Genomic DNA, 27,966 nt, shown 5'->3' with positions numbered 1-27,966 from the left:
TAACTAATCCCAGATGTTCATATGTTGCATTATGTCACATGCACGAACGGAGTGAGCTATCTCGGAAAATATTAGACACCATTTAATCCTCAGGAAATGTGGACAGGCTGCAGGAAAAGTGTTTGCGACAAATTTTGGGGACAGTGGACAAGACAGAGAGGAATAACGATCTGCAGCTTCTGAATGTCTCAAAGAAAAAATTACTTTGATTAGGATTTGATGTTGACAATCTGCAGGGACATTTTAGATCGAGTCGTGAATATTCCATGCCAGACAAACTCAATGCAAGAGTCTGCTGCCAGCTTTGCTTCCAGGCTGTGTTAAGAATTACAGCACATATGTCTAGCATATAATATATAAACATTGCATCACATATTAGAACTATTACACAGACGTCTCCCATATGATGAAAACCCAACAACAAAAGGCACCATTGTTATTCCGACTGCAAAAAACACATCATTTCTTCAGGAAGTAATGTGGGCGGAGTTCTTCATCAGTATGAAACATTCAGATGTAAGATGAACTCACCCAACCTAAATTAGTGACTGGCAGTTAATTTCAAATCTTCTTCAGACTTTGTCAGCACTGTAAGTGAGGCCAGCTTTAGTGGTAAACCAACATTCACAAGTGTCTGGTGTACTTACAGCACATTGATGAGATTATCAAAAATCAGCTCATGTGTGTTCACTGAGATCACTGTTAAAGTCAAGCCAATATACACAATCTGATTATACAGTGATACCAGTAGCCGTTACCGTACCCCACTTGCTATGAAATCACAACAGTGGTAGAGCCATACCAAGCACATGGCCTAAAGCAGCACCCAGGCTTGAAATCCATCCAACTTCTTTTGTCCACATACTGACGCAAAATATAAACACTTTGCAATCTAAGTGCCCAGAACTGCTTCTGCGGCCATTTCCTGCTACAGTAGGTGTCTCATTTTTCAAACATGACGTACACTGACTCACAAGCTGAAAGAAAATATTTCTTTTGTGTTAAGAAATATGTGCCAAAAGAAGAAGAAACAGAACACATTTCTCATTCCCATTGGCAGCTTTTACAGTTTACATTTCGACTTATTATTGGAAGTAAAACACTGGTGTAGATACTCGCGTAAACATGGCTTTGATCCATTTGGGTGTTCAGGCTCTTGGATATCCTTAGTGGCTCAATTGAACACTCTTTAGCGTCGTTAGGGTGATTGAACACCTGTGCTGTGTTGCCATCGGCATACTTAAGCCAAGTCACAGCTAATTAAGGTCACGTGAAGGATTTAGCACAGAGGATGATACCTGAAATGCTTCAGTCGCTGTTCTCTCTAGATGCTAAACTACCCACAATGTTGCTTGTGGTTGGAGAATGGAGGTCGTTTCCGTTCAGATGGGTTGCCATGTTCAGAAATTCCTCTGTAGCTGCACTAGAACACATCATTGTGGTTAATCAGTGCATCGAAATCCTGCTGAGGGTTGCACTTGCTTTCACCAACAGCTTAGCAATTTACCTTTCAATCCTGCTGAAGCTGAATGCATTCCTCAGGCTCGGGCTGGCAGGTGTGCTCGACGGACGGGACCAACATGGGCGTTCGAGCTGCTCCACCTGGGCTTCATCAAAGACCTTCAGCAACACCAGCTGCTGTCTGTGCAGTGGAGGAGGGAGCGCTGTGCTGTGGTTAAAGTCAGCCCTTCATGCTGTGCCTGCACTCTGCCGACGTTCACGCTCTGTTAGCATGACCCTCCTGGCCCTAGCACCTCAGCGCAGTAACCTCAGACCCAGCGCCATTATGGCTTTATGTGGTTGCATTAAATCATTACTGACTGGTTACTCTGCAAAGGTACTTTGAATCATTTGGGATATGTCATCGCTCACAATTAGCCTGTCTAATATACTTGGACTTTTTTTAATGTCAAAATAACCAAATGATTTAACTTTTAACATCAAACCAAATGTAATGTAAATGCTTGATTTCTACTGCCTGTTTTAAGTTTAATAAACCTGTGACATTTGCTGGCATCATTGTCAGGATGTATGGTAATGTGACAAGAATGCACACAATGAACTGCACCTTGAACAAATGAACTCGGACACTTTAAAGGGAAGTACTATAGACACTTTATTGCATCGGTTCCACTAATAAATAGGGCCCCACTCCCTCAGTAACCTATGAGATGTTGCTAGGATTCAGTGCAGCATCTTTTGTCTCCAGTCAAGCAATCTAAATCTTCTAACAGCATGTTTGTGTTTTTTTAAGTACATGTAACAGGTGCGTAGCTAGGTTTTCAAGCTTTAGCCCACCTAAAATAGGCCTAGCTACGCCACTGACCTGTAACGGTGTCCAGTTTTCAAAACCGTATACTGGTTCAGGAGGAACTCAATGAAGGGGTGGAGAAAGGAAAAGTTAAGGCTTGATTGCAAAAGCAAGATAAATATGTTTTGAACCTAATAGGTGATGACTTAGAGAGAGGAAAAAAAGGAAAGCAAACAAGCAGCTTCTATTTCTTCACTATATGTGTGTACAAGGTCTCCCTTTCCAAAACAGACATTTGGGATTACACACACACACACACACACAGCTGACTTTATCTAAATAAACATCTGCAGCATGACACACTGCCATACAACTATACATGTCCCCGGTAGGCCTCAAAGCATGTCTCTATGCCACAATCTACCAACATCAGTACACGTTCGGCTACAATATACGATGAACATATAAAATATATATGTTTTGGTTTGCAACTACCAAAGAGATTTTTGGTATGACAGGACATTGCAATCGACAGTAACATTCACATTTTAAATCAGAGTAACTTCAATAATATAAAACTCCTTTAAGAAAACGAAAAGAAAATGAAATAAGAAAAGAAAAAGGTTAGCTACAAATGGTCCCAATGGTGCAGGGGTCGTGGTGGAGAGGTGTGGGCTGGAAAGTGTGTGAAACTTCTACTCCATGTTCGTAACTTCATCTCATTTTAATCAAATGTAAACTTGAGACCGTACCTCAGCAATAACGTCAGTTTAAGAATCATTATATGCAGAAAAAGCTTTGAAGTAAAAGCAGAGAGAGTGAGGTAACAAATTCTCACACTCTGGTGCAGGCGGCAGAGTAAAAGGCTTTTTCTCTCAAACCAATCCCACCAAGACTAGGGTTTAATATTTGAAATGCCGTGTTTGTACAAAGGACAAACTTGTGTAACCTACCCAAGAGGACCTTCTTCACAGCAGTGTATCTCAAGGTTTGTCTGTGATCTAATTTGTTATGCTGCTCCTGTATTAAGATACGAGTCCTCAGAAGAAAGACAGTAACAGAGTGAAAACTGGCCAACTGCACTGCAATTACGAAGAAGTGATGACCTGTGGCTTGGAATGATTTAAGGCGGTGATTTACTAACGAGTAAAGACACTTCAAATGACTAGCTGCCAAAGAAAAGATCTCTAAACAAATCATTGCACGAAAGGAAGAGAAAACAAGAGCCATGAAGGTCTTTAAAACCCAACTTCTGTCATAACAGCAGCTCCTGGTGATGCTGATCAGCACAAATAAATATGAAACAAAAAACACCCAAATGGTAACCGTCAGTTGCTACGGCTTCACAAACAGAGCGTAATGAAGACCACCAGCCCAGACCTCACCACCACAGACGACTGCTTCTCTAACAGTTAAATGACAACAATGACAATTGATTCTAGGAAAATATAGACCGTGAGACACACATTATATGCAACAGTGGGATACACAACTGTTGGGTAAAAGATTGCATTAAAAATAGCCAGGACAGAGACGTTGTTTTCTCTTGCTGTCTGCATACAGGCGCTCCCTCGCCGTCTGTGTGTGTCCGCCTGGCTCCTGGTGTTGTGTGATGAATGTGGAGACTCACTCTACGGTCACAGACTTGGCCAGGTTTCTTGGACAGTCCACCTGTAGTTTAACAGAAGAGGTTATTTACTACACGATGAACAATAGCCCTATAAATGGACAACAAGTAAGACAAATCTGCGGACTAAATGCTACTGTCAAAGTCGGATTTACCAAAAAGACACTTTAATGCTAGTGATATAAGGCCCCAATAATTCCTAAATCCTCACTTCTTAAAACAGACTTCAGATACTTGGACACACTTTTACAAAAGAGAGGGGGGGTGGATGTTCAACAGAGCTGTTTTTGCACTTAAAACGTTTGCTTCTGTCAGAACAGCAGCCCAAATAGGGTGAGTTACAAATAGTTATTGCTGAAAAACAAGAGCTAACTGGTGCAGTGTGAGGACATCTCTCTGAAGTGAAGTGCTCCTCACTGACAATATTTACATGGTATTCTTTAGTTAAGCTTGTCCTTTGACATCCTGCTATAAAGCAGAGACAGGGAAGTGTACACAAGGTTCAACAGCTAGCCCAATCCTGTTTAAAAAGTAAGCGACTTCTGAAAATGAAGCGACAATAATACGATGATAATCACAATAGTTACATCGTGTTCGTTATCAACAGGGGCTTCAAATCAGCTGAGAAACTAATCAATTACATGCCTCAAGTTCAAGGCTTGCATAGTCCAAAACACATAAAGGTTAATATTTACTCTTCGAACGTTAGGAATAATAAAAACTAGCTGGCTGTACATAAGCTAACGGATCACAATTAGTAAAAGTGATGCTCAAATGCGTGCCGTGTTACAGTGACACAGCACGGCAGAACAGCTAAACAAAATGTGATTCATCCCCTCAGATTCACATACTTTGAAGGACCAGTGGGAGCCATGGAAGATGACCACACTTTGGGATGTTTAAAATACATTTCATACAATTGAAATCCTTTTTTTTTAAGGCAGCTAAACTTATCTCCACTGTGCTGAGGTATGAAGTGTACACACTGACTGGAATCGGGTTACTGAGCACTGATCTGCAGATATAAACACTGCATGTTGTTTATTTCTGGCTGTCGTTGTTAATGCCTTTTCCACTGGAGGGGTAAACACAAATAATCCAGGAGACTGAGTGTGCAATCGCATCTCCGCTAAAATAAGGGTCTTTGTAGTCCACATCTTAATGTCAAATTGTATAGTCTTATTTTGACAATTTTCCACATTGAACAGCACATTTAAAAACTGGCTTTTGCAATGAGGCCTACAGATCAGAACGTGGAGATGTGAGGAATCAGAATCTCACATTTGACTGCATTTTGGTGCCTTAAGTGACAGATGAGGTAACAGATCTCATCTGTTATAGCAGTCAGGATTATCAGGGACAGTGCTTACGTCGTAACCTCGGAGGACGGCCAGGTGGAAGGACAGCAGCTGCAGCGGGATGACGCTCAGGACGCCCTGCAGGCAGTCCACGCAGTGAGGCACTTTGATGGTGCGGCTCGAGTTCTTGGCGGTCTCGTAATCGTCTTTATCGCAGATCACAATGGGGCGGCCCTGGAAATCAAACAAAGCAAATCATCATTCAATGTGGTCCTGAACTTGGATCTGAGTAATACCGTCCCTCCCTGTCCCCATCTCAGCTGATTTTAACACCTCCTAAAGCCACATGTGCTCCAGATTACTAACAGCAATGATGTCACGCTGGACCGACCCCTCCCTTGTGTTTATTGAGGTGAAGGATCAGAGGTTTGACGCAGGACAGGACTGTGAAAATTAACCTGACATGCAAAATGTGCTGCAGTCATCAAGAGGGCAAGGAGTTTAAGTTTCAATCTGGGATGCTAAGGGTGTCTCAATAACAGTAATGGTATCACAGACTAGATTTAGATGTCTGGAAGTGTGTTTTCAGAGCATTTGCACTCTGCAGGGTCAATCACTGGGCGTCAGCACTGCAACAGGACATTTAAGTCTGGGTAGTTTTTGTATAAAGATTTGGTTAATAGACAAGGTGAAGGTAATCTTTATTATCCCAACAGGAGAAATGTGAGTGGTCAAGGTGTATAAATACACAAACAGGTCTAAAAAAAAACAGCGATCATTACATCTGATTTATTGTGGTGTGTAGGGTAGGACTTCAGAAACAAACAAACAGTTTGGGGAAAAAAAATGCACTCAATTGTATTCGGGTCACAGCAGGACATTGATCATTTAGCTATAATATTTCCTACATACTGTGCATCATTATTAAGTGAAGATATACAAGTTGTATAATCCCAGATTGGGAAATTGTGCGAAATCCACACTTACATCATGAAACATTACATCTGATTTATTGAGGTGTGTACGGCTCTTACCTGGCGGGCAACAATTTGCTGCAGTGCGTTCTGACATTTGGTGTAGGTGTGGTCTCTCATGATGATCATAATCACCGGCATGAGTTTATCCACCAGAGCCAGGGGGCCGTGCTTCAGCTCTCCAGCCATAATGCCCTCTGAATGCATGTACGTGATTTCCTTGATTTTCTACAAAAAAAAACACAGGTTAAGAAAAAACAAGGCTTACGTAAACCACAAAACTCAGTCCATCTTGGTATTAAGCCTAGTTAAGAGTAAGATTCATACTCAAAAACCATGATGACTAATATTAGATATCTACAGTCCATGGTTTCTGAGAGTAAAGAAAAGGCTAAATATTTCCTGCAGTTAAATATAACTTTTATAAAGCCCTTAAGGGACACCATTCAGAAGAAGATGGATGTATTTTCTCACCAGAGCTCCTTCCAGGCAGGTAGCATAATGGTAGCCTCTGCCCATAATCAGGACGCTCTTCTGCTCGTACAGCTCTATCGCCAACTTCTGGATCTCATCATCCAAACCGAGCACGTCCTTTATCAGATCTATAAAAGAAATCAAGAGAAAAAATATGGAATTGTGGATTTTTTAAGTAGGATTATGAACTCATGATGTTGTTCAGGCATTAGTTTACAATAAGGTAGATTCTGTCATGTGCTTTAGATCCAGAGACGCTACAGCCTACAGCCCTCCCTTCCTCTGATCCCGCTCTCCTCACATCACTTCCTCTTCCAAGAGCATTGCATAAACAAACAACAGATATGAACCACGCTTTTGAGTTCTCTTGATCTCTGCTCTGAGGGCGGGTTTTTCTATCCCTATACATTTAGATCTCACATCTGATCAGGATTTCCGAGTCTGAATCAGAAAAGTCTTGGCTTTATTTACCTGGGAGGACTCTCAGGCCCTGGATTATCTCTCGGCGTCGAGGCTGCATGGAAATCCTGTCGTCGCACATCAACAGCGCAAACATGATGAGGGCCACGAACTGGCTGGTGTACGCCTGCAGAGCACAGAGCCGGAACAGCAGAGTGTGTGTTATTCACGATAGATTTACATTGCAGATTCTGGGTCACAATTCCAGAACCTTTTTTTATTTGATTCCTTTTGTTTATCCTGGGTGTTGGGTTTCATCAAAATTGCTCCATTTTACAATAAAATAACCAGAAAATAATAGAGAAAAACATTTATAGAAACCCAAGGGCAATAAAAAGAAAATGTGTTTTAATAATAAGCACATTTTACTACAATATATACAACAATAAATATGTAGAAATGTTCAAATTACAAAGTATACAAAGTTATAATAATATGAATAAAGATATGAATAATGAAAACCAAAAGCAGTAATTATACTAAGAACAAAACAGCTGTCCAATTACCCTTCTAACTAAATTAAAAACTGTGCTAAGACACGTTCACAAAACTGTCCTATTGTAACCCAATGTCTTAGGAATAATATATAGTCGGTTTACTGTTTTGCAGCTTAATAACTAACACAAAAGAGCAGCAACCAGATCCCAAATTGAGTCTCCCTTTCAGTATAGTGCTTCGTGTCTCTCTGTTTTATGGAAGTGAACTCTGTCTCGGTGATAATCTGCACCAGATGAGAAAAAGAAAGCGAGTTTGGATTCGAGCAGCACAACAATGCATGCAGCGGAGCTCGCTCGAGCCAGTTGTTGCTCATCCTGGAACGCTTGGTGAACACACAACATCCCGTCAGAGAGCACACCCTCTGATCCTTCTGCAAATGTCACACATAACTCCGGCACATCTGAGACTCCGTGCCTGCCGCCATCACCGCCCACTTTTTCTCGTTTCCTTCATCTGCGAGCACGTTTGGAGGCCTTCCGTGCCCATTAGGGGAGATTTAATCAGTGCTCGAGTGAAGCCAAGTCATTTCACGGGGCCCTCCGGAGTCAGAAATGCCAGTGTCTATTGCCAAGAAAATATCTGTAAAACCTTTACGCTTTCATTCTGCTCCTGACAGCACGCTAACCACAGCCGCTCAGAACTCCAACAGTGTGTGCGAGTCAGATGTGGCAACATATTTATTCCACATAGTAAGCTGTGGTGTTCCCTAAGTGTTCATGTCATCAACTTTTTAGCGCGTTTCATGCATAACATGCCAACCGTTACCCAGCAGAGATGAACCCCCTTTACATAAACACATTCCTTTTCAGACAGACAGACATTTATTTGTTGACTCCTTTTTATTTTTGATTATCCAGTTAAGCAAAATCAAATAAGCATGAAAATCGAAGCAAGGTAGAGGATTTTTGGGTCATATACTGTATGTGTAGTGTCCAGGGATTTGATGAGCTAGGTTGCAGCATTTGGTGGAGCTGGGTTTGGGTGTGTGGCCAAGGCAGCAGAGCAGTAAATGATGGCGTCTCCGAGGCGTGCTCCGGGACTTTGGAGCAGCACGAGAGTCCCCAAGCCAAGCCCAAGGGCCGGGCCAGGGAGGGACCTGCTGCACTCTCTCTCCTCACTAGCTGGGGCTCCTCTACTTCTATGTCTAAACTGGCACGCTGGTTTAGTAGAAAGGGGTGGGGGGGACAGAAAACGAAGGACCCCGTCTTGACATGAGTTGAGATGAGAATATCAGACTCATTCAACTCCTGAGGGTTCAGAGAGGAGGAAAATGTCAGGAGGCGAAGGGGGGGGGGGGGGGGGACTCACGATGGAGTTTTCATATGGGTTTCATTCGGTGTCAGTGGGCGTCGAGATCATTTATGAGATAATTCCACAAATTGGTGGACAGTTTTGTCAAACTCACTATAAAAAGGTCAGTTCATCAAAGAAATAAAGAGCAGACCAGGTGCCATCTACGCATGAGCATATTCTTTGTGGGATCTGATGTGAGGTACACCTCCCTTGTGAGCAGAGAAGTAAGGACACAATGTTTTTTATCAGCTGAGCAATACATTAGGTGGTTGTTTGGTGAGTTAGGTTAAATACCAAATACCTGCTAGCAGCAGAGTTGTCACTCAACTGGTTTGTCCTTTCCAACCGTATTGGCAAGTGTACGTCAATTAAAACTAGTGCGGTAACATTTTCCATATCCTCTCTAAAACGTTTTGTAAATCTATTTTAGTTTTGACATTTTTCTTTGTATTAGAGGTCTTTTAATTCATTTGCACGTCTTATTTGTTCTGACCGAATTAAAGTCTTAGAAAATAACCAATAAAGTCAAGTAAAAAATAAAACGTGTATTTATTTATTGACATGATTTATATTTTTGCCCTACTTGTTTGTTTTATTTGTTTTCTGTCGGTCCTCACAACATGGAAAGTGGCCTTGGGTCCCTTGAAAGGCACTTTATTAATTGAATTTATTATTGCTATTATAAAAGCCTGAGATTCAAAGCACTTATTTTAATATTGCTGACCAACATTTGAGTTTACAAAACAAATTGAGAACAATGAAGTTTGATAATGATGCATATGTTAGCTCTTAGTAAAATAGAAAGTCCAAATGAGTGCAACCGTCATCATTTCAGGGAGTAATGCATATGGATTTTATGGCAGCAGCCTGGGAATGATTTTTTTCTTTGGCATTTTAGCCTTTTTTGACAGACGTCAGAGTTTAGCAAGGGGGAGAAAGAGAGAGAGGGGTTTGACATGCAACAAAAGGTCCCGGGGCTGGAATTTAACACAGGCCATGCTGAGTTATTGCATTTTGTGCGACCTAACCCTTCCTAAAAATGCCTGTTTGCAGAAGAAGATACAGCTCTCTAGAATACATAAAGACAGGCTCACCTTGGTGCTGGCCACTCCGATCTCAGGCCCAGCGTTGATGTGGACTCCGCAGTCGGTCTCCCTGGAGATGGAGCTGCCCACGGTGTTTGTGATTCCAACGGTCAGAGCTCCTCTCTCCTTACAGTAGCGCAGGGCCATGAGGGTGTCTGCAGTCTCCCCTGGAGAATAGGCAGGAGTAGAAAAACATTTACACAACCGTTGATGCAATGGAACAGCTCTGACAATATAATAGTGCTGATTTATTAGTTGGTTAGGAAATGGCCTTTCCACTAAAACAGGGCTGATTTGAAACAGCTTAACAGGAAAATTGTCTCAAAAATATCACAAACACAAAAATAATAAATAAATAAACCTCACATAAAAGAAAAACACACACTCAGAAGACTGCAGCAGAACAGAGAGAAAACTCAGCTGCACTGCACACGTTTTACAAGGCTCAAGATGAGCACAAGAGCAGATAAATCATCCCGAAGCGAAGGAGCTTCCAGGAGGGGAAAGTGGACAAATGGGGAATGTGTATTTAGATCAAGTCCAGATGGCACCGGCCTGCGCACCTGACTGGCTGATGAAGAAGCAGACGTCGTCTCGGAAGACGGGGGTGTTTCTGTCCAGGAAGTCACTGGCCAGCTCCACCATGACCGGCAGCTCGGTCAGCTCCTCCAGGACCTGCCGGGTCTGGGAAAGAAAGAAGGCACTGCTCAGCATCATTCAGCTCCCGGCAGAAAGTGTGCCAGCGCATAAACCGCACCTGTGTCCACACCACCGACCAGTTAACGTGGAAATGCAAAACACACATGTTTCTGTAATGTCTGTTTACACCAACGAAGAAAAGGCATTAGCGAGTGGCTACTCACCGCCACCCCTGCGTGGTAGCTGGTCCCGCAGGCAATAAGGATCAACCGCCGACACCTCTGGATCTCTTTGATGTGGTCCTTCAGTCCACCCAGGGTCACTGAAAAGCAAAGCAAACAGCTAATCCATCATGCTACTCTATTAGTTTCCACCTCATTACAAAGGTCCACACAGAGCGCATGAGAGAATATTAGAAGAAAACATTCTGGTTTCTTTTCTTAAGTGTGTAGCTCATTAAAATATACTTAAGCACAGTGAGACAACAGCACTTATATAGTCCATCTTGGATACACACTGCCCTCATTTTCTCCATATTTGCTTTGCTTGCTAATAAATCCTTATCAAGAGGCATTGGAGCCTGTGTTTCAGCATCATGCAGGATAAGACAGAGCGGAAAATAGTTCATTCATCAGCTGTTTTATTACATTAAGGCCCAGCTTAGAAAACTAACCTGTGTTGTCGTTGAAGTTGATTCTCCCCCTCATGGTGTTGACCACAGACTCAGGCTGCTCAAAGATCTCCTTCTGCATGAAGGAGCTGTAGTTGCCTGTGGTGGGAGGATCAGAAATCAGTTTCCACTAGTAAAGAGGGTTAATGCCTCTTAAGAACACATTGATGGACTTTTTATAAAGTGTGAGCCCACATGTGGCTGTCTGAAAGGGTCTTGTCGACACAAATTAAGGGCCTGAAAATTGAAACCACAAGCTCCTAGAGTAGCATGCAATCTTTTCAATGTTTTACTGATAAATCCGGCTTTGTTCAGGAAGCAGGGAGTTACTGTTATTTGCTGCTTTGTTCAAATGTTCATAGCCAGAGGATAAGGCATCCTTTAAATGTAGAAAAAACAAACATGAGACAACGGGAGATAGTGTTTTTCCATCAATAACAATCAGTGACCCTGAAATATGCGAGTGTTTTTTGGCTGCCACTGACAGCAATTTGGGTCGTGCGATTTAGGATATTCAGCAGAAAGGCTCCAGAAACTGAAACGGAGGAGAAGCTGAGTAATGACAGGACCACAAAGGAATGTAGAGAGCAGCCAACATCAGTTTACCGCTGCCCTCTGCTGGATTACTCAGGAAGAGTGGAGAAGCAGGACATTTAAAAAGTCAAATTTTCCTTTGTGTGGATGACCAAGAGGTGTAAGTGTTGAGCAAGGGTGTTCACATCTATATTGGATAAACAGCAGGAGTCATGTCACCCATTTAATGCAGGATAATGAAAAAAAGAGAGGGAGAGGGAGAGAGAGGGAGAGAGAAGGCGTGCAGGGTGAGGTAGGCCTGCTTTGCACATGAAGAAGCCCGCAATTTTTGTTTTTTCCAATTCATGACACGTTTTTTTATTATTATTACTTCTTTAAATGCGTTCTGCAGAGAAGGTAGGCTGGCGTTGGTCACGGTTTGGAATGAGAGAAAACAGGACAGAGTAACACGGCGAATATCGCTCATATTTTTTGGAAGACCTTAGTTAAGGCAACAGGCCGCCTAAGCTGTAAAGTGCTGCGGGAAACCCTGACATTTTAGGGGAATCATATGATATAACGGATATCTCTCTTATGTCTGCAGAGTAAATATGAGGCTACAGCTAACATGCACTTAATTTGGACAAAGAGTGAAAACAGAGGGAAACAGCAGAGAACCTGGGAGGTTCCTGATCCCAGCCAACTGTCTCATAAGAGATTTGAGCCATGAAAGAAATACTTCTCATCCAACTGTCAACAGTAAAGAAAGCTAAAAGTGACATAAATGTAACTTCTGTTCAATTACAGCTGGAGGTCTATTGTGTATAATGCAGGAAAAAACCAGTTTTACAGGAGCACAGACCAAACTAAATCCTTGGCCTGACCTGCTTAGAGACAAGTGTGGGTGTTTCCCAAGCCGTGTCACAACAACACATGAAACCTCATTCAAAATGTTCTGCACAATGCGCAACTCACTAACCCTAACCCAATAACCGGCCCTCATTCATCAATACTTTAATATTTCAATGACACATTTCAGCAATAATCTGCAGTCTTTCCTGAGGATACTTAGGACTCCGCTGTCAGTCCAGCAACTTACTCACAGGCATAAATGTCACCTTAATAACAGCATTATCCTTTGTTTGATTAACAGAGCTGAAAGCATTTAAACCCTCTTCTCTGTACTTCATGTCAGCTCAGGCTCAGATAGGGGAGTTGAGGGTGATAAATTCCTACAACACAGGGGTCATTGTATTTACAGTGGCTTCCCTGGGGGTGCAACTGATACTGTAACAAGCTTGATGATAAGAAGGGTGACCCTCGGGCTAGAGCCAGCCCAGCTTTACAAGCGGTTGGTCTCCCATTAAGACTCACACAATAATAACAGGTTTCAAGACAAAATTACAAGGCAGTTCACCAGTGATTTATTTGTAGGGAAAATGTTCCCAGGGGAGAAAAAAAATGAACAGATCAAAGACTGACCCTCCACTCACCCTTCATGATCTGCTGCAGCTCCATCTGCAGGGTCTGGATGGCGCGGGCTGGATAGTCTCCGGCCGTACGCTTTATCCTGTGGATGGACAGGCGGCCTTCCACCACGGCGGCCACATCGTCGTCCTCCAGGAAGATCACCCGGTTTGTGTGCTCGATCACTGCGCTGTGGTGACAAGAGAGAGGCAAACAAATTTGAGTTACCCTCCAAAATGAAGTCAAAAGGTATGGAACTGAATGCTTCACGGAGAATCTTTGAATAAATCTAGTATTTCTTTGGTATAAAAGTGGGATACAAAGATGTGCTAACCTTGCGTCAGAGGCAAAGTAGTACTCTACTGCTTTTTCATCCACAGGGAACAAGCAGGTGTCCCGGTCCGACCTGGGTAGGGCAGTGCAGCCCTTCTTATCTTTCGTGGCTGAAGGAAAAAAGAAAAGAGCCTCAGTCACACTCCTGCAATCACACATGGGTAATCTAGAATAAAAACTGAAACCTACTGGAGCGGTAGACCACAGGAATATGATCTGAGGACAGCTTGTGATCACTCCTCACTCCCATCAGCAGGGGACTTCCCCTCCTACACATGAACAATTGTATCAGCCAACAAAACATGAATCTGAAGTAGTTGACATGTGTTTGACAGCATCAGTAGGAGTGTACCTTGTGCCGACTGCCTCTCCGGGGTAGTGGACGCTCTTGAAGACCAGGGCAAAAGCGCCTTCCTAGTTAGGGGAAGAACAAATAGATCAGACAGGCGTTTTATCAGCGGGTCAATATAATAGCAGCAGAGAGCAGATCCTTACCAGCTGCTGGGTCACTCGTTCCACCAGTGTTGCGAAACTGATGTCGTTACTCTCCCTGTTGTCAAACATGTACTTCACCAGCTTGGCAATGCTCTCGGTGTCAGTCTCTGACTCAAACTCGTAGCCTTTGCTCTCCTGTGGAGACGGAAAAAAAGAGTTAGTCCCGTTTCATATTGGACTTTTCAATAAATGTCTAGAATAGTTCGTGAGATATGGGTGCTTACCAAGAATTTCCTCAGGTCTTTGTAATTGGTGATGATTCCATTGTGAATGACAATGAACTCTGTAGACCAGAAAGATAAACAGAAACTTTAAGAAACCTGAAACCAACACCTGAGCTGTAAACAAGGTAAAATATTTATCTATGTGGACTGTGTGAGCTCTCAATCTTTGAACACACTGACCATTGGTCTTGTCGGATCGGTGTGGATGGCTGTTAACTGGGCTTGGCACACCGTGGGTGGCCCAGCGGGTGTGAGCAATGCCCAGATGGACATCAAACTCCACATCCAGGTCGATATCCTGCTGCTCTAAAAGGTCAGACAAACACAGAAATATTTAGTATCCCAAAATTCACCAAAGTGTAAAGAAGAAAAATGAGGACATTCATTTTTTGTTTGATTCACGGTACTTACTGTTGATCTCCTCATCTAGCATCTTCACTTTCCCACGTTGCTTGATCAGTTGGATGGACTTGGCATTTGTCTCCCAGTCCTTGCCATTGCCACCATCAATTCCCACACCTGACAAAATTGAAAAAAGATAGCATGAGGATGACAGTGAATGAAGTATACAAACATATATATGATAACTGTTTGGTGCCTGTGGCAGCCGGGTGTGGTTAGAGCGCCGGCTGCTGGGGTGAGGGGAGTGGCTCGGCCGGAGACCAGACAGCTGATCGGAATCAGGTAATCAGGCATTTAATATAAAGCATGTTGGTAACCTGGTTCTAGACTGTCTTGCAGTAGGCTGGGTCCTGGGAAGACGACACACCCCGTCCTGGCCTTGCCCGCCCTGAAAGTACCGCGGAGCTGGCTGTTGTATGCACATTTCTCGAACAATAAACGCTGTTGTTTTTGCCCAACCCCGAACGCTTCCGTCCCTTACCTTTTGTTTGAGCCATCCCGCTCACAGTGCCATTCCCACTTTGCAAGTCAATTCTTGTTGTTGTGGTCTAATGCCAGAACAGAACTCTAACAGAACATGCAGCTACATTTAACCAGAACATTCAAAAAAGTCTTCCAACACAGTACATATCTAATGGTGCAGTAAGTGTAGCCCAGAAACATGATAATGGCTGCTCAATTATTTACAGTCAACATCATTCCTGCTTAGTGTTTTAACTCATTAGAACAAAGAAAAACAAATACTGATAAGAATATTCCTTTCAAACACACTTTACTATCAGCAAATTGGGCATTATCTTTGGTCTTATCAGAGAAAAGCCCTCCCAGAAGAAAGTACGGGGAAGAGGGCTGATTTGAAAAAGTGTGTGTTGTTGAGGATGAGATGAGCCTTTTTAAATCCCTCTCACCGGCTGAGTCGTAGCCTCTGTACTCCAGTCGATGCAGTCCTTTGAGGAGGATCTCAAGGATGTCACGACGAGTCCTCGGCACATGGTAGTTGAGATATGCAAAGATTCCTGGGGAGAGGAAGGAATAAAATGTCAAGCAACTGGAGCTGGATTTAAGGAAGAAAAAAAGACTATGCCTGTGTGAGAGGGCTTAGCATAATACAACACTATAAATATGTGTTTTGAATATATATAGATTATCAGGATTTTAAAAAGTTCTACCAGCCATACACAAGACAGAAATCCCCTGAAATAGTATTTTTGTAAAACTTGGTTGAACCAAAAAATGCTACAAATCCCATCACTGTACAAATTCCATCATGTCAATATATGTTAATATTGACAATCCGACCAACAATTACAATAAGAATGGATATCTAAATGCTGCTATTGAAGTAGGACAAGCCTTACTTGTGATGACAGCCACCCTTTACTGACAAGACTATGCATTGGAGGTCTATTGTGTATAATGCAGAAAAAACCAGTTTTACAGGAGCGCAGACCAAACTAAATCCTTGGCCTGACCTGCTTAGAGACAATGGAGTATATCTATATATGTGGGTGTTTCCCAAGCCGTGTCACAACAACACATGAAACCTCATTCAAAATGTTCTGCACAATGCGCAACTCACTAACCCTAACCCAATAACCGGCCCTCATTCATCAATACTTTAATATTTCAATGACACATTTCAGCAATAATCTGCAGTCTTTCCTGAGGATACTTAGGACTCCGCTGTCAGTCCAGCAACTTACTCACAGGCATAAATGTCACCTTAATAAGCCAAAGGGGGGAGGAATGAAATACAGCCCAGTTTCACAGCTAAGCATTAACAGATAAATGCAAATGTAGAGCCAGAGAGCTGCCTGGTCCAACAGAGCATTCATTCAGATCGGCAGGAGCCGGGGGAAGGCAGTGAGGGGGAATCACCACAGGAAAGTGTTGCAGCAGCAGCCAAAAATCACAAGACCAACTTTTGTTAAAGAAATATGTTCATCACAGAAAACTGAACCAGAGGAATATGGCATCTTCCTATGACATGTCAGTAGACAAATAAATAGAGGCATTTGTTTTGATCTCCTGAGAAAACCAACTAGTCTATCAGGTCTGATAGTGTCATTGAGATTGTAGTGACATTAATGGGAGACAGAGAGGCACCAGTTATCATGGGTGAGAGAAGAAGCAGCCAGGGACATGGACAGATACCAGCAAAGTCTTTCAAATACATTTGCCAAACTGAAGAGGACAAAGGAGTTGTTAAGTTACATTTGGTAATTGCACAGTAAATGAAATAATATTAGTTACACATTTACTAGCTTGATAAACACATTAATACCTCAATATAATAATGACAACATATTATATATGTGTGAAATGGGCAATTCTGCAAAGCGATTTCTTTTCTTTTGGTACTTTAAGTATATTTTGATGGCAATACTTTTGTACTTTAACATTTCGAATACAGGAGTTTAACTTGTAAAAGAGTTTCCCTGCTCTCTGGTAGTTGTAACTTTATTTAAATACACAATCTGAGTACTGCTTCTACCTCTGAAGACAACAAATCAAACGCGTAGTGGAAAGTAAAGAGATGGACGTCATGTCACCGCAAACCACGTAAACTGCGTTGAGGAAGAAACATCTTAACCCCAGATACTGACTTGGCGTTAACGTCAAATACAAACATATCATGTAAAGTTGCAGCAAAATGACACAGTGGTTTCTTTATATTTGGCTAGCTTACAGCATCTCATGTAAGCTAACTCGGGTTAGCCACCCTTTAGCTAATTTCAACTGACTAACCTTTAGCCTGAGCCAATGATGCTAGCAGTATTTCAGATTAATATCGTTGCTGGGAATAAAGGCAAAAACAATATTTTCCGCTGAATAGTATAAATGTAGAATTGACTCAGTACTCACCACACATGTCTTCAGTTTGGCTGCCAGTTACAGCTACTATGGTAGCCGGGAACGCCTGTCAGTTAAGATTCGCCCCCTTCTTGTTTTCACTGAGTCAGAGCCAACCGCCGTCCTCCATGGCAGCTTCTGATTGGACGAGATGCCTATCAATCAAGTAATACCTACAACGTAGACACTCCTGACGTGGCATCAGGATGCAGGTCCGTAGGCAGGACCGCCATCAGAACATGGATGTAGAATAGCATCAGACCCATAGCGCACCTTAAGTCAACATTACTGCGCAATGCCTAGCCTGTGCTCTCTGCTCCTGCAAATCTGTAAAATAACATTTGAAATTACAAACACATGGCATTATCCGGGTTTTTATATGACATATTTACTGAAAATATGGTTATATTTGCTATTTGTTGTTTTTATTTGTATGTTTTGACTTATTCCACCTCTGCTGTAACAAAAAAATGTTGCATTTGCACATAATAAGAAAAAGAAAGAGTAGAAACTAAACAATAATACGATAAAAACATCTAGAAATACACAATAAAACAGAACTAAGAGTGAAGTTGACCGTAAAAGGAAGCATATGGTGACAATAAGAGGCAAAACTGTCAAAATATCTTAACAAACTTTATTTATATAGATACAGTATACATAATTTAAGCCTGTTTAAGGCTGTTTGCACTAGTGACTGACTTAAACAGGTGTGACATTGTAAAATAATTAACACCTTTTATTTCAGTTTTACAGCAATCAGTCCTTATGACCGGGTTCTTCTGTCCTATATATCTATTTGTATTTTAATCACTGTACAGAAAATTAGACATCAAATCACTGGCATCTGGATGAATAATGAGGACAGGTATGCTATGCTGTAATCCATTTTATTGTAGCTATGGCTTGCATCAGGTGTTGGTGGGGGGTGGGAGGAATGTGTAAATGTGGTTTCAGTGCGATTCACACTTGAGCAGCCTCCTCCTCCTCCTCATCCTTCACCTGTGGAAAAAATAACCAAGTTGAATTCACACCTTAAGTAGCAGAGACGTTCCCCAACCACACATTCTCTTTATATATTAACTAATGTGTGGTAATTGTAGATGGCAATTTGTGTTGAGTAAAGACAATGCATTTGTCTATCTGACAACAAAAGAGATTTAAAAATAGTGCTGACCTCAAAGTAACTTCAAATGTATGCAGCATGTGGCAACATATCTTGAGTCAAGAGAACCAACCTGCTCCACAGATTCAACTTCTGGAACGTAAAACTGCAACATGTTTTGGATTCCACTCTTCAAAGTAACCATGGAGCTGGGACAACTGGTGCAGGAGCCCTGCAGCTTCAGTTTAACAATGCCGTCCTCAAACCCCCGATATACTATATCTCCTCCATCCTCCTGCACTGTTGGCCTGGGGGACAAAAACACCAGTGAGTGTGGAGAAAGGACAGAAAGCCATGGTTACAGGGAACCGATACTAATACGGTATCAGAGTTCATCAACACCAGCAGCTACCTTATTCGAGTATCCAGCAGTTCTTTGATCATAGCGACTACCTCATCGTCATCCTCTGATGGCGCTGAGAAGAAAAAGGGGAGATTCCTCAGCACTCACAAATAGTTTGCCCAACTTATTCTATTTCAGTGTTTTCCCTGCACAGCTGGTTGAAATGCATACCTGTATCTGCACTGGGAGCGCTGTCGTCATTCACCACAGGAAGTCCAGAGGTGAAGAAGTCCATGATGGCAGCAAACACATCTGGCTTGATAACTCTCCATTCCATATTTTCATCAGACTAAATGGAGGCAGAGAAATAAAAACAAGTTATTCCGAGCAATGATATTATAATGTTCCACTTTGTAAGGGTTACATAATACTTGACCTGGTTTTACCTTTGATATGGTGATAAAATCAGGGCCCAGGAAGACACTTGTGACTCCATCAATCCTAAACAGCTGCCTGAAGACAACACAAAAATGGCCATGGTTGTTTTACATTTGTGAAAGATTACAGTTTGACACTTAAAACACTATATTAAAATATATGTTATGCAAACCAAAACAATAATAGATATTACGCTAAAACACATACACAGCACCCCAATTTATGTTTAGAATGTTTAACAATCATGTGATTTAGAGCACCAACATTAACATAATCTAATGATTGCAGTGTTTCACACATTTCTGGGCATGGGATTGGACAGTTTATGAAGTCTCAAGGACAAACAGAGAAGCACACAGAAGTCTTATGTTGTCATTTCCGATTTTATGAGTACAGATGATGCTTGGATCTCTGCCACTGATACATTGCACAACGGCTGATTCAATATGACTGTGAATAGTTAGAACACAGCCAACATCAACATTTCCACTTAAATGTCATTCGTGCATTTCCTGTGTCTCAATGCCTCAGTGAACTTATTACTAGCTGTAAGGTAATTGTGTACTTAACATGACACATACCTGGCTAAGGGTGAGCAGTGAGCGTCACGAGGGCCAGCAAAGTTCATAGTCCCAGATTCCAGAACTGTACGACCGGGCAGAAACTTTAAACTGTTTGGGTTTGGTGTGTCCTGCGTCTGCACAAACATGGTCCTTCCTGAAAGGAAACAACATCCAAAAAACAAAGAAATAATCAGTCAATCATTATTTAGTGTTTTCCCAAGTCAGACAGCCACAAGAATCCTGAAAGCATACAAACCAGGAACAATCCAATGCGGGTTTGGTTGCCATCTGTTTTGGACTGCTGTGTTATGTGAAGGCAAGTGCATTCTGGCGCACTGATATGCACTGACTGCAAGACTGGGACAAAACAAAAGAAAGATGCAACAGCACAAATCAACCATCAATTTATGCAGCTAAAAATAATCTGAATATTCACTGCCCATGAAACCCTGTTGTATTTCCTCCTTCCCCTTCAGGATTGAACAGTTTCAAAGAGGAATCAGTTCACTACGGCTTTACAAGATTCAAGGATTCAAAGACTTTATTGTTATATGCACAGTAGCTACAGTGTACATATTGCAATGAAAATCGTAATGATATCCATGTCAGAAGGAAAACAAATACAATATGGTAAATGTTACAATTTTATCCAATACAAAAAAATGGTGCAAACTGAATTATGAAACACGTAATTTATTTAAAGGGACATAAGAGAAGAATACTAACGAATAAGTAATAGGAGACTCCTATTACATCATGTTTTTAATCATGCTGCTCTGATAGGGGCTAATCTTTCTGCGTCACCGTGCAACTTAGCTAGCTAGCTAGCTAGCCGCGCACAGTTAGCCTTTGTACTTTAGAGGTCGTTGCCCTTGTACTATAACTATTACAGCACAATGAGAGACATTGCACTCCCACAACTGACAAACAGGGACACTTACGGACGGGAAAGCCTTGCTGAAATTCCCAATAACCTGCCGACCTGCTTGTAAGTCGCCATGTTTGTTATGGTTATTTAAAAAGACGGAAGTGGTATGTCCAGTTGGCGGAAGTGACGCAGTATTATTGTACGTCTGCTAAATGTGTCCCCTGAAAATCTAACCATCTGCTATCGTCAACAAGCGCACTTCAACGAAAGCTTAAATATAACATTAAAAATGCCGAGTGGAAGAAACTTCAGACGGAGAAGGAACTCTTCAGATGTAGAAGAAGATGAAACGACTAAAGAAGTGAGGTAAAGTATTGTTTAAGACCCTATTTCTGTGTGCAAACAGATTAGCCACATCAACCTAATGTTAGCTAACGTGGCTAACTGCTGCATCCGTTAAAATACATTTAAGCAGAGGTGGAGACAATACTCAGATCTTGTACCGAAGTAAAAGTAGAAAAACGAGAGTGTAAGAATACACTGTTAGAAGTAAAAGTACTGCAATCAAATGTTACTCAAGTAAAAGCACAACAAGTTTTAGCATCAAAATATACTTTAAGTAGCCTACCAAAAGTAAAAGTACTCATTATGCAGTCCATTTCAGAATAATAAATGTGATATGTTTTGATTATAATTTGTGAGGCATTCAAGTGTTTATCAAAGCTGGTAAAGGTGCAGCTAGTTTGAATTACTTTGCTTGGTAGCTTGTGGATGTTACTCCAGGTGTAAGTAAAGTCTTATTCAAGTGTTGATTATATTTCACATCATTATCCAAATCTGTAACTAAACGTACAAAATAAATGTGTTGGAGTAAAAGTACACGATTAACCTTTAAATTGTAGTGGAGTAGAAGTACAAAGTAGCAAGTAAGTATCTCAAAAGTCTGCTTAAGATCAGTACTTGAGTAAATGTACTTGCCACCTCTGCATTTCAAAACATTAACTACTTTTTTCATTCGCTCAATTGTTGTCTTTTGTGTGAATTATTTGGTTTAAACTAATAAAATGTGTATCTCTCGTCGTTTAGATCAAAAGTAGAAGAGGCCAAAGAGCTTCAGAGTTTGCGGAAACGACAGACTGGAGTCAGGTAATGTGACACTGTTTATAATAAAGCATAATGAAACACGTGGGATATAAATGAATAGGGATGTTTCCTTTTTCTTTTAGTGTGTCCGCCCTGCTGGTCGGGGACTTACTGCCACCAGAAACTGAGGTTGATGTAAGAAAACTGTTTTTTTTTATTTATTTGGATTGCATAAAAAATGTGAGGGTTTTATTGGCCATAATATTTGCATAAGTAACATTTGTTTCTCTCCACAGAATGACCCTTTTAAATTGAAGACAGGAGGGGTTATCGACATGAAGAAAGTCAAAATCAAAGACAGGACTAGGGACTTGTAAGTAAATCTGTGGCTGGGTGTACGCACTTAAATGTCATTACATAATAAAATATGCATCTCATCACATATTACATTGATTTGACTCGAGCTAACCTCTGTTCCAAATGCAGGACAGAAGAGGAGACGGACCTGAACCTGGGCACTTCTTTTTCTGCTGAGACAAACAGAAGAGACGAGGATGCAGACATGTATGTTTATTTTTGTATTCCTTTAAGACTATCGGAACTCACACCCAGTTGTTTTCTAAGTTCTTCTGAGAAATATTTTTAAACCCAATTTTTTTTATAAATCTACCTTCACAGGATGAAATACATCGAGACGGAGCTGAAAAAGAAGAAGGGTTTGGTGGAAGCAGAGGAACAGAAAGTAAAGGTGAAGAATGCAGAGGACCACCTGTATGAGCTGCCAGAGAGCATCCGAGTCAACTCTGCCAAGAAGACGGAGGAGATGTTGTCCAATCAGATGCTGAGCGGGATCCCTGAAGTGGATCTTGGCATTGAGTATGTGTATAGGACATTTTAAAGGATGCATGGATGTGACCAACTGACTCTGTTACTGACGCTCTGTGTTTTCCTTTCCCAGTGCGAAGATTAAAAACATCATCCAGACAGAGGACGCAAAAGCCAAACTTCTGCAAGAACAACGGAACAAGAAAAAAGACAACGGCACCTCATTTGTTCCCACCAACATCGCTGTCAACTATGTCCAACATAACCGCTGTAAGTCCAGTCAATCTGTAGACGTTAGATCTCAAATAGTAAGAGGACAGCAAAAGGTAATAAGATCCTTGTTTGATCCCAAATTGGTAAAAGTTTTTGTTGTAGCAGCGTGTTAAAACAAGGCATTGCACATTATGTGAAATAAATAAAGATAAACCAATATACAATAGAAACTAAATAAAACAGAACTAAAAGGAAAAGTATATACATGTTAACAGTGAAAGATACACATTTACACTGTGAAGGGCCAAATTATTGCTAACTTAAAGGAGGATATTATTTACATGGAAGAAAAAAGCTAATCAAATTAAATATAAATGTACAGTGGGAAGTTATGAGTCCAGTTATCCAAAGAGAAACTCTGGAGCCGGGAGTCCTCTGCCAGCCAGAGGTGAGTTGTCGTTGATGTTAATGAGAGGTCGGTGAAATATTTCAAATGTCTTTTCACAGTCTATCATGAGGACGTGAACGCACCACAGAGGCATCAGAGACACCGAGAAGAGCCCAAAGCGAGGCCGCTGCGCGTGGGAGACACTGAGAAACCAGGTTTAGAGGGTAAGAGACTGACACACACTGTTCCTTATGGTCTTGTAAGCACACCGTAACCGGATTATATACACATGTACTTCCTTCTGTAAACTCTATGGAATTAGACTTCGTGTATATTAACTGCTCTTCTCCACAGCCCCGTCACCACCCAACTATCGCAAGCGACCAAACAACGAGAAGGCCACGGATGATTACCATTACGAGAAGTTCAAGAAGATGAATCGACGATATTGAGGAGCTCCATTTTTTTTAATACCCTACCTGATGTCCATCTTTTTGAAGATAACATTTGCAGGCTAGTTTCTCAAACAGCTGTTTATTGGAGTACTCCCAAGCCAGTAGTACTTTGTAAATATTTGTAAGATGTTTGGGTTATTTGTCATTAAGGAAATCAAGCAGTTTATACGGCCCAGGGAATCAAGGAATCACTCAAGGATTAACACAAACTGTTAAATTGAGTCGCATTACTTAAGATTAGCTTGTTAGTGCATTATTAAATGTTGACTTTTAGTTATAGAATTGTATTTTTAGGGCATCCAAACCATTAAAAAAATGTAAAACCACACGCGTTAAGTTGTTCTTTAATGTGACCAGTGCTTAAAGAAATAAAACATGACATAAGAACATTCAATACTTAAGCTAAGTCAACACTATATAAAAAAGGTTATTAAATGATGTAAATGTACACTCTCAGTTCTTGAAGTTGTCTGTATTTTTTTGTCTAGCTCAGTATTGTATAAAAAGAAAATGAGCCAAAGTATGCAGATATATTCATTTCAAAAACAAATTGAAACTGAGGGGAATATTACTTCTGATACACTTTGACTAAAAACTATTCCCAGGTATTTTTCTTGTTTATTTCACTGTAATACCTGTACTGTAATACCTGTTCAATCCAAAATTGAAGTCCATAACACCTTACTGTGGCAGACATAATCCAACTTTACTTCGAAATGTGGTATGGAAACTAAATTAAACTAAACCACTAAAGTACAAGTTGACCACATGAGTTCAGAGTCCGTAATTCTCCTCATGGTTTCTCTATAGAAGACGTCCCGTGTCCGTTGAGGTGGTTCTGTGGGTTGGCCTCCTGTGACGGAGGTGCCTCCACGTCCTCCCTCTCTCCCTGGGTGGAGCTGCAGCTGCTGCCCGGGGAGGCCCAGCTCTCCTGCCGGCGGTACGCCTCACACAGCGGCAGATCAGTGCTGTCCCACTGACTGTAGCTTTGCAGAGCGGAAACCAGTAGGAGGCAAAGAATCAGCGCAGCACAGAAAGAGAGGAGCAGACGAGAGCGGCAGGTCAGAATAAGCACATTCACCCACATAGAGGAGCACATGAGAAGGCACACAGACGGTAGAAGCATGGAGGTTGTGCAGAAGCGCTGGAAACTGGACCTTAAAACCGCTGTTTATTAAAGTAGTTAGAGGTGTGACTTAGCAACGGATGATTTTAAATTCAGCAAAAAGGTGTGATTAGTTGCTGATGGAGGGGAAAGCAGAGCGAGTGCAGTGAGGAAGGAAGGCCCACACCCAGCATGCTCCAAACAGGACTGAGAGACACTTTCCTCACAGAAAACAAGACAAACTACTCCAGTGTTTTGTCTCTACTTTATTTCTTAATCATTATCGGTCTACAAGTACAACCACAGCATGTGTGATCGACACAGCTTGCATGGTAACAACTTGAGACTTAAGGACAGAGTGATTAAAGGATCACTAGGATCTGCTTTTACAGAAATAATAAACTCTTAGTAGCTTCAGATTTGACCTCGAATAAATAACAGCAAACCGTCGTGTGTAATTTTAAAGTCTAAACCAATCATTCAACCAAAGCCCGTTCTTAAAATCTGCCTTCACTATTCCAATCGTGATTTAAAAATGACATACAAGAATCAAAGCCTTTTCTACTTTATCCACTAAACCATCTCTCCCATGTGTCTGAATCTAGGTAACAATGTCGCTATTTAAAGGTGCAGACCAGAGAACTGACAGGCTGATCCCCTCCTATAATTTAATTTAGCAGTTGATCAACACTGAGGATTTATTCATTAGATTATGACATTCATCCTTGTTACCAAGCAGCATCAAATAACTGCAGTAACTTTTCAAAAATACACAAAATGTAGTCGTTTTTACACCGATTATATTCAGTTGCATACCCCGTTAATGCTCACGTCCTCTCTATTTGACCAATTATGACACGTGTCAGATCAGAATAAAAGTCAAGGCACTTACTAATCAATACCAAAGCCCCTTAGTGAGATGATCTCCGTCACAACGACCCCCCAACAGAGATCTGAGATGATGAATGGTACTGTTTGGATATGATGATGATGAGATAGATTCAACCTGAAAGGTGTTTCTGATGTTGGCAGAATGAAACCCTCCCTGGGACTCAGCAGTGAATGGTAAAGGTGAGACAGTATGGTGCCGGGCATGGGACAAGAGAGGGGCGGTGGGATGGGGGCACTACTTGTACCTGGAGGAGTAATATTCTTCCTCTAGCTCATACAGGTCGATGGCGATCTCGTCACGGAGCGAGGTGAGTTTCTTGTCGCACTCCTCCTGCAGCGAGCGCAGGTGCTGGTTCTGCAGGCTGATGGCATCGTTCACAGAGGGAAAGTCGTTCAGGATCAGGAACTGCTTCAGATCGGACACCAGCTTCATCAGTGACTCCCCCGCTCGTACCTGATGCAAAAACACACAAGAGGGGAAATGAAATATATATTTTTTAGACTGGGTAAATTAGAAAATTCCTAAAAGTCTACATTTCACTTCAAACAACTAAACCCCCATTCTTTTCTCAAAACTTTATTTGAAATTCTGGTGTAAATCTCAAACACTTCAAAAACCAATACCAATATCATCAGGCTGAGTACTTAATAAGCCGTCCACACTGTTTCCATTTTTAAAAATGGTAACAATTCAAAACACATGGTCTAAATCAATCAATATGAGCACATTTTTCGATTTCCAACTGGTCTATATTTTCAAAATGATTTCCTTATGTTACCATTGGGTATTTTACGTTTAATTTGTATTTTTGCAATTGTCTGATTTTATCATTGCCGTCCTGACATATTGTTGTTCCTGTTTAACCATGTAAAGCACTTTGTTTTAAAAGGATATGTTGCACTTTGTGAAAAATGTTGCTTTGCTCAATACTCACTATGTTGGCAGCCCTGACGTGCATCTCATAATGGTCCTGCTCCGCTTGGGTTGCTCGGGACACCTGCGTCTCATCCTCTATCTGCAGGAGGACACAATATGAGAACAATATCCCATACTTCACAGATGTCAAGGATTCAATTCATCCAATAGCATGCATACATGTGACATTGTCAGATCCCGTTCCCTTGAGTTTCAGGCATGATGACTTAAAATACATATGATCCAGGTAAATGTTGGCAGGGCAAACAGGAACAATGTTAAGGCAGAAATAGGAGACATGCAGATCCAACACAAGTTGTATGGCTCATGCTTATATATATTAGATAAATAAATAAGTACATAAATAAAACACGTGTTGGACAGCAGCGAAACTTTGTGTACCTTTGCTGTTTTGATGATCTCTGTGAAGTTGTCCAGGATGGACCTGATGTCGTCCTTCAGTCTCTTGTTGTAGTTCTGCAGCAGAGACTCTTTGCTCTGAGGGAGCACTCTCTGATTAGCCATCGTGCTCAGGACAAAGCAACACAGCCAGCCTTACCTGAACACATTACAATATTACAGAAATCCATTCAGGGTTCGAGATTTCATAAAAAACATGAAACATCACTGAGGAGAGCAACTAGCTAACGTGAAAGGCGCGTTGTTTGACACGAGACGGGAGAGAACACGTGCACATTACGCAGTTTTTATAAATATAGTATTAATATATTTTATTATAGGTTCTGTAAAAGTTATTACTTACTCTTAATGCATACTTCGAACATTTTTTTGGTAATTGTTTTCAAAGAAAACCACTACGTTTGCCCCTTCTTCTTCTACTGAATATTTAATGGTAGCTCACTTCCGGCGTGCCTATATGCTACCGCCCTCTAGTGGACACCCACTGATCGGTTTAATTTCTGTAATGGTGTTTTTGTTTCATATCATTACTTTTACATGAAGTTTTATTTATTTATTTTAGAATAACAAGATGCAATACATAAACTAATGAAAATGAACCCTTTCATACAGGTTTTAATTGGCAAAAGTATAAAAAGTTGTACGTCCCCTTATAAAGTGCCTGTAATGTTATAATGTTGGATTATTTTTATTATTAAAGTATCGATTGCGTTAACATATATATTTAGACAATTTGGAACATCATTTTACACAAGGAAATGAAGTGTAATGGAGGTATAACTCGAAGTACAAGACTAT

General features: G+C 41.3%; 4 protein-coding genes across 5 annotated transcripts; 1 reads left to right on the top strand and 3 right to left on the bottom strand.

Moving 5' to 3' along the window:
- Positions 1-2,098: 2,098 nt before the first annotated feature.
- gfpt1 (glutamine--fructose-6-phosphate transaminase 1) lies at positions 2,099-17,679 on the bottom strand. Its single transcript, XM_063896626.1, has 19 exons — positions 17,568-17,679; positions 15,611-15,718; positions 14,712-14,819; positions 14,481-14,606; positions 14,301-14,359; positions 14,077-14,211; positions 13,934-13,995; positions 13,771-13,850; positions 13,583-13,691; positions 13,275-13,438; positions 11,272-11,367; positions 10,823-10,920; positions 10,523-10,643; positions 9,969-10,126; positions 7,096-7,210; positions 6,625-6,752; positions 6,211-6,378; positions 5,249-5,410; positions 2,099-3,922 (listed from the first exon to the last, which is right to left on the bottom strand). Exons 1-19 carry the CDS (start codon positions 17,572-17,574, stop codon positions 3,878-3,880), a joined length of 2,049 nt encoding a protein of 682 aa, XP_063752696.1. The 5' UTR covers positions 17,575-17,679; the 3' UTR covers positions 2,099-3,877.
- A 499-nt stretch (positions 17,680-18,178) lies between these two features.
- On the bottom strand, positions 18,179-21,090 carry nfu1 (NFU1 iron-sulfur cluster scaffold homolog (S. cerevisiae)). Its single transcript, XM_063896631.1, has 8 exons — positions 20,946-21,090; positions 20,261-20,361; positions 20,023-20,158; positions 19,450-19,516; positions 19,235-19,352; positions 19,073-19,136; positions 18,794-18,968; positions 18,179-18,557 (listed from the first exon to the last, which is right to left on the bottom strand). The coding sequence occupies exons 1-8, from the start codon at positions 21,002-21,004 to the stop codon at positions 18,519-18,521; spliced, it is 759 nt and encodes a 252-aa protein (XP_063752701.1). The 5' UTR covers positions 21,005-21,090; the 3' UTR covers positions 18,179-18,518.
- Positions 21,020-24,162, top strand: c12h9orf78 (chromosome 12 C9orf78 homolog). 2 transcript variants are annotated; one of them, XM_063896629.1, is made up of 9 exons: positions 21,020-21,238; positions 21,959-22,018; positions 22,099-22,150; positions 22,252-22,328; positions 22,442-22,519; positions 22,634-22,831; positions 22,914-23,050; positions 23,501-23,605; positions 23,736-24,162. In XM_063896629.1, exons 1-9 carry the CDS (start codon positions 21,162-21,164, stop codon positions 23,831-23,833), a joined length of 882 nt encoding a protein of 293 aa, XP_063752699.1. In that variant the 5' UTR covers positions 21,020-21,161; the 3' UTR covers positions 23,834-24,162. The 2 variants fall into 2 exon arrangements, with proteins under 2 accessions (XP_063752699.1, XP_063752700.1); XM_063896630.1 differs by having other exon boundaries at positions 21,072-21,233.
- Position 24,163: 1 nt separating this feature from the next.
- On the bottom strand, positions 24,164-27,432 carry med22 (mediator complex subunit 22). The gene is made up of 4 exons (XM_063896633.1): positions 27,151-27,432; positions 26,768-26,848; positions 26,078-26,286; positions 24,164-24,822 (listed from the first exon to the last, which is right to left on the bottom strand). The coding sequence occupies exons 1-4, from the start codon at positions 27,271-27,273 to the stop codon at positions 24,630-24,632; spliced, it is 606 nt and encodes a 201-aa protein (XP_063752703.1). The 5' UTR covers positions 27,274-27,432; the 3' UTR covers positions 24,164-24,629.
- Positions 27,433-27,966: the final 534 nt, after the last annotated feature.

This window comes from Eleginops maclovinus, chromosome 12 (assembly GCF_036324505.1).
Source record: "Eleginops maclovinus isolate JMC-PN-2008 ecotype Puerto Natales chromosome 12, JC_Emac_rtc_rv5, whole genome shotgun sequence".
In the NCBI taxonomy this organism is placed as follows: Eukaryota; Metazoa; Chordata; class Actinopteri; order Perciformes; family Eleginopidae; genus Eleginops; species Eleginops maclovinus.
Note: the sequence above shows the minus strand (reverse complement) of the source record. Positions and strands in the feature narration are given on the sequence as shown.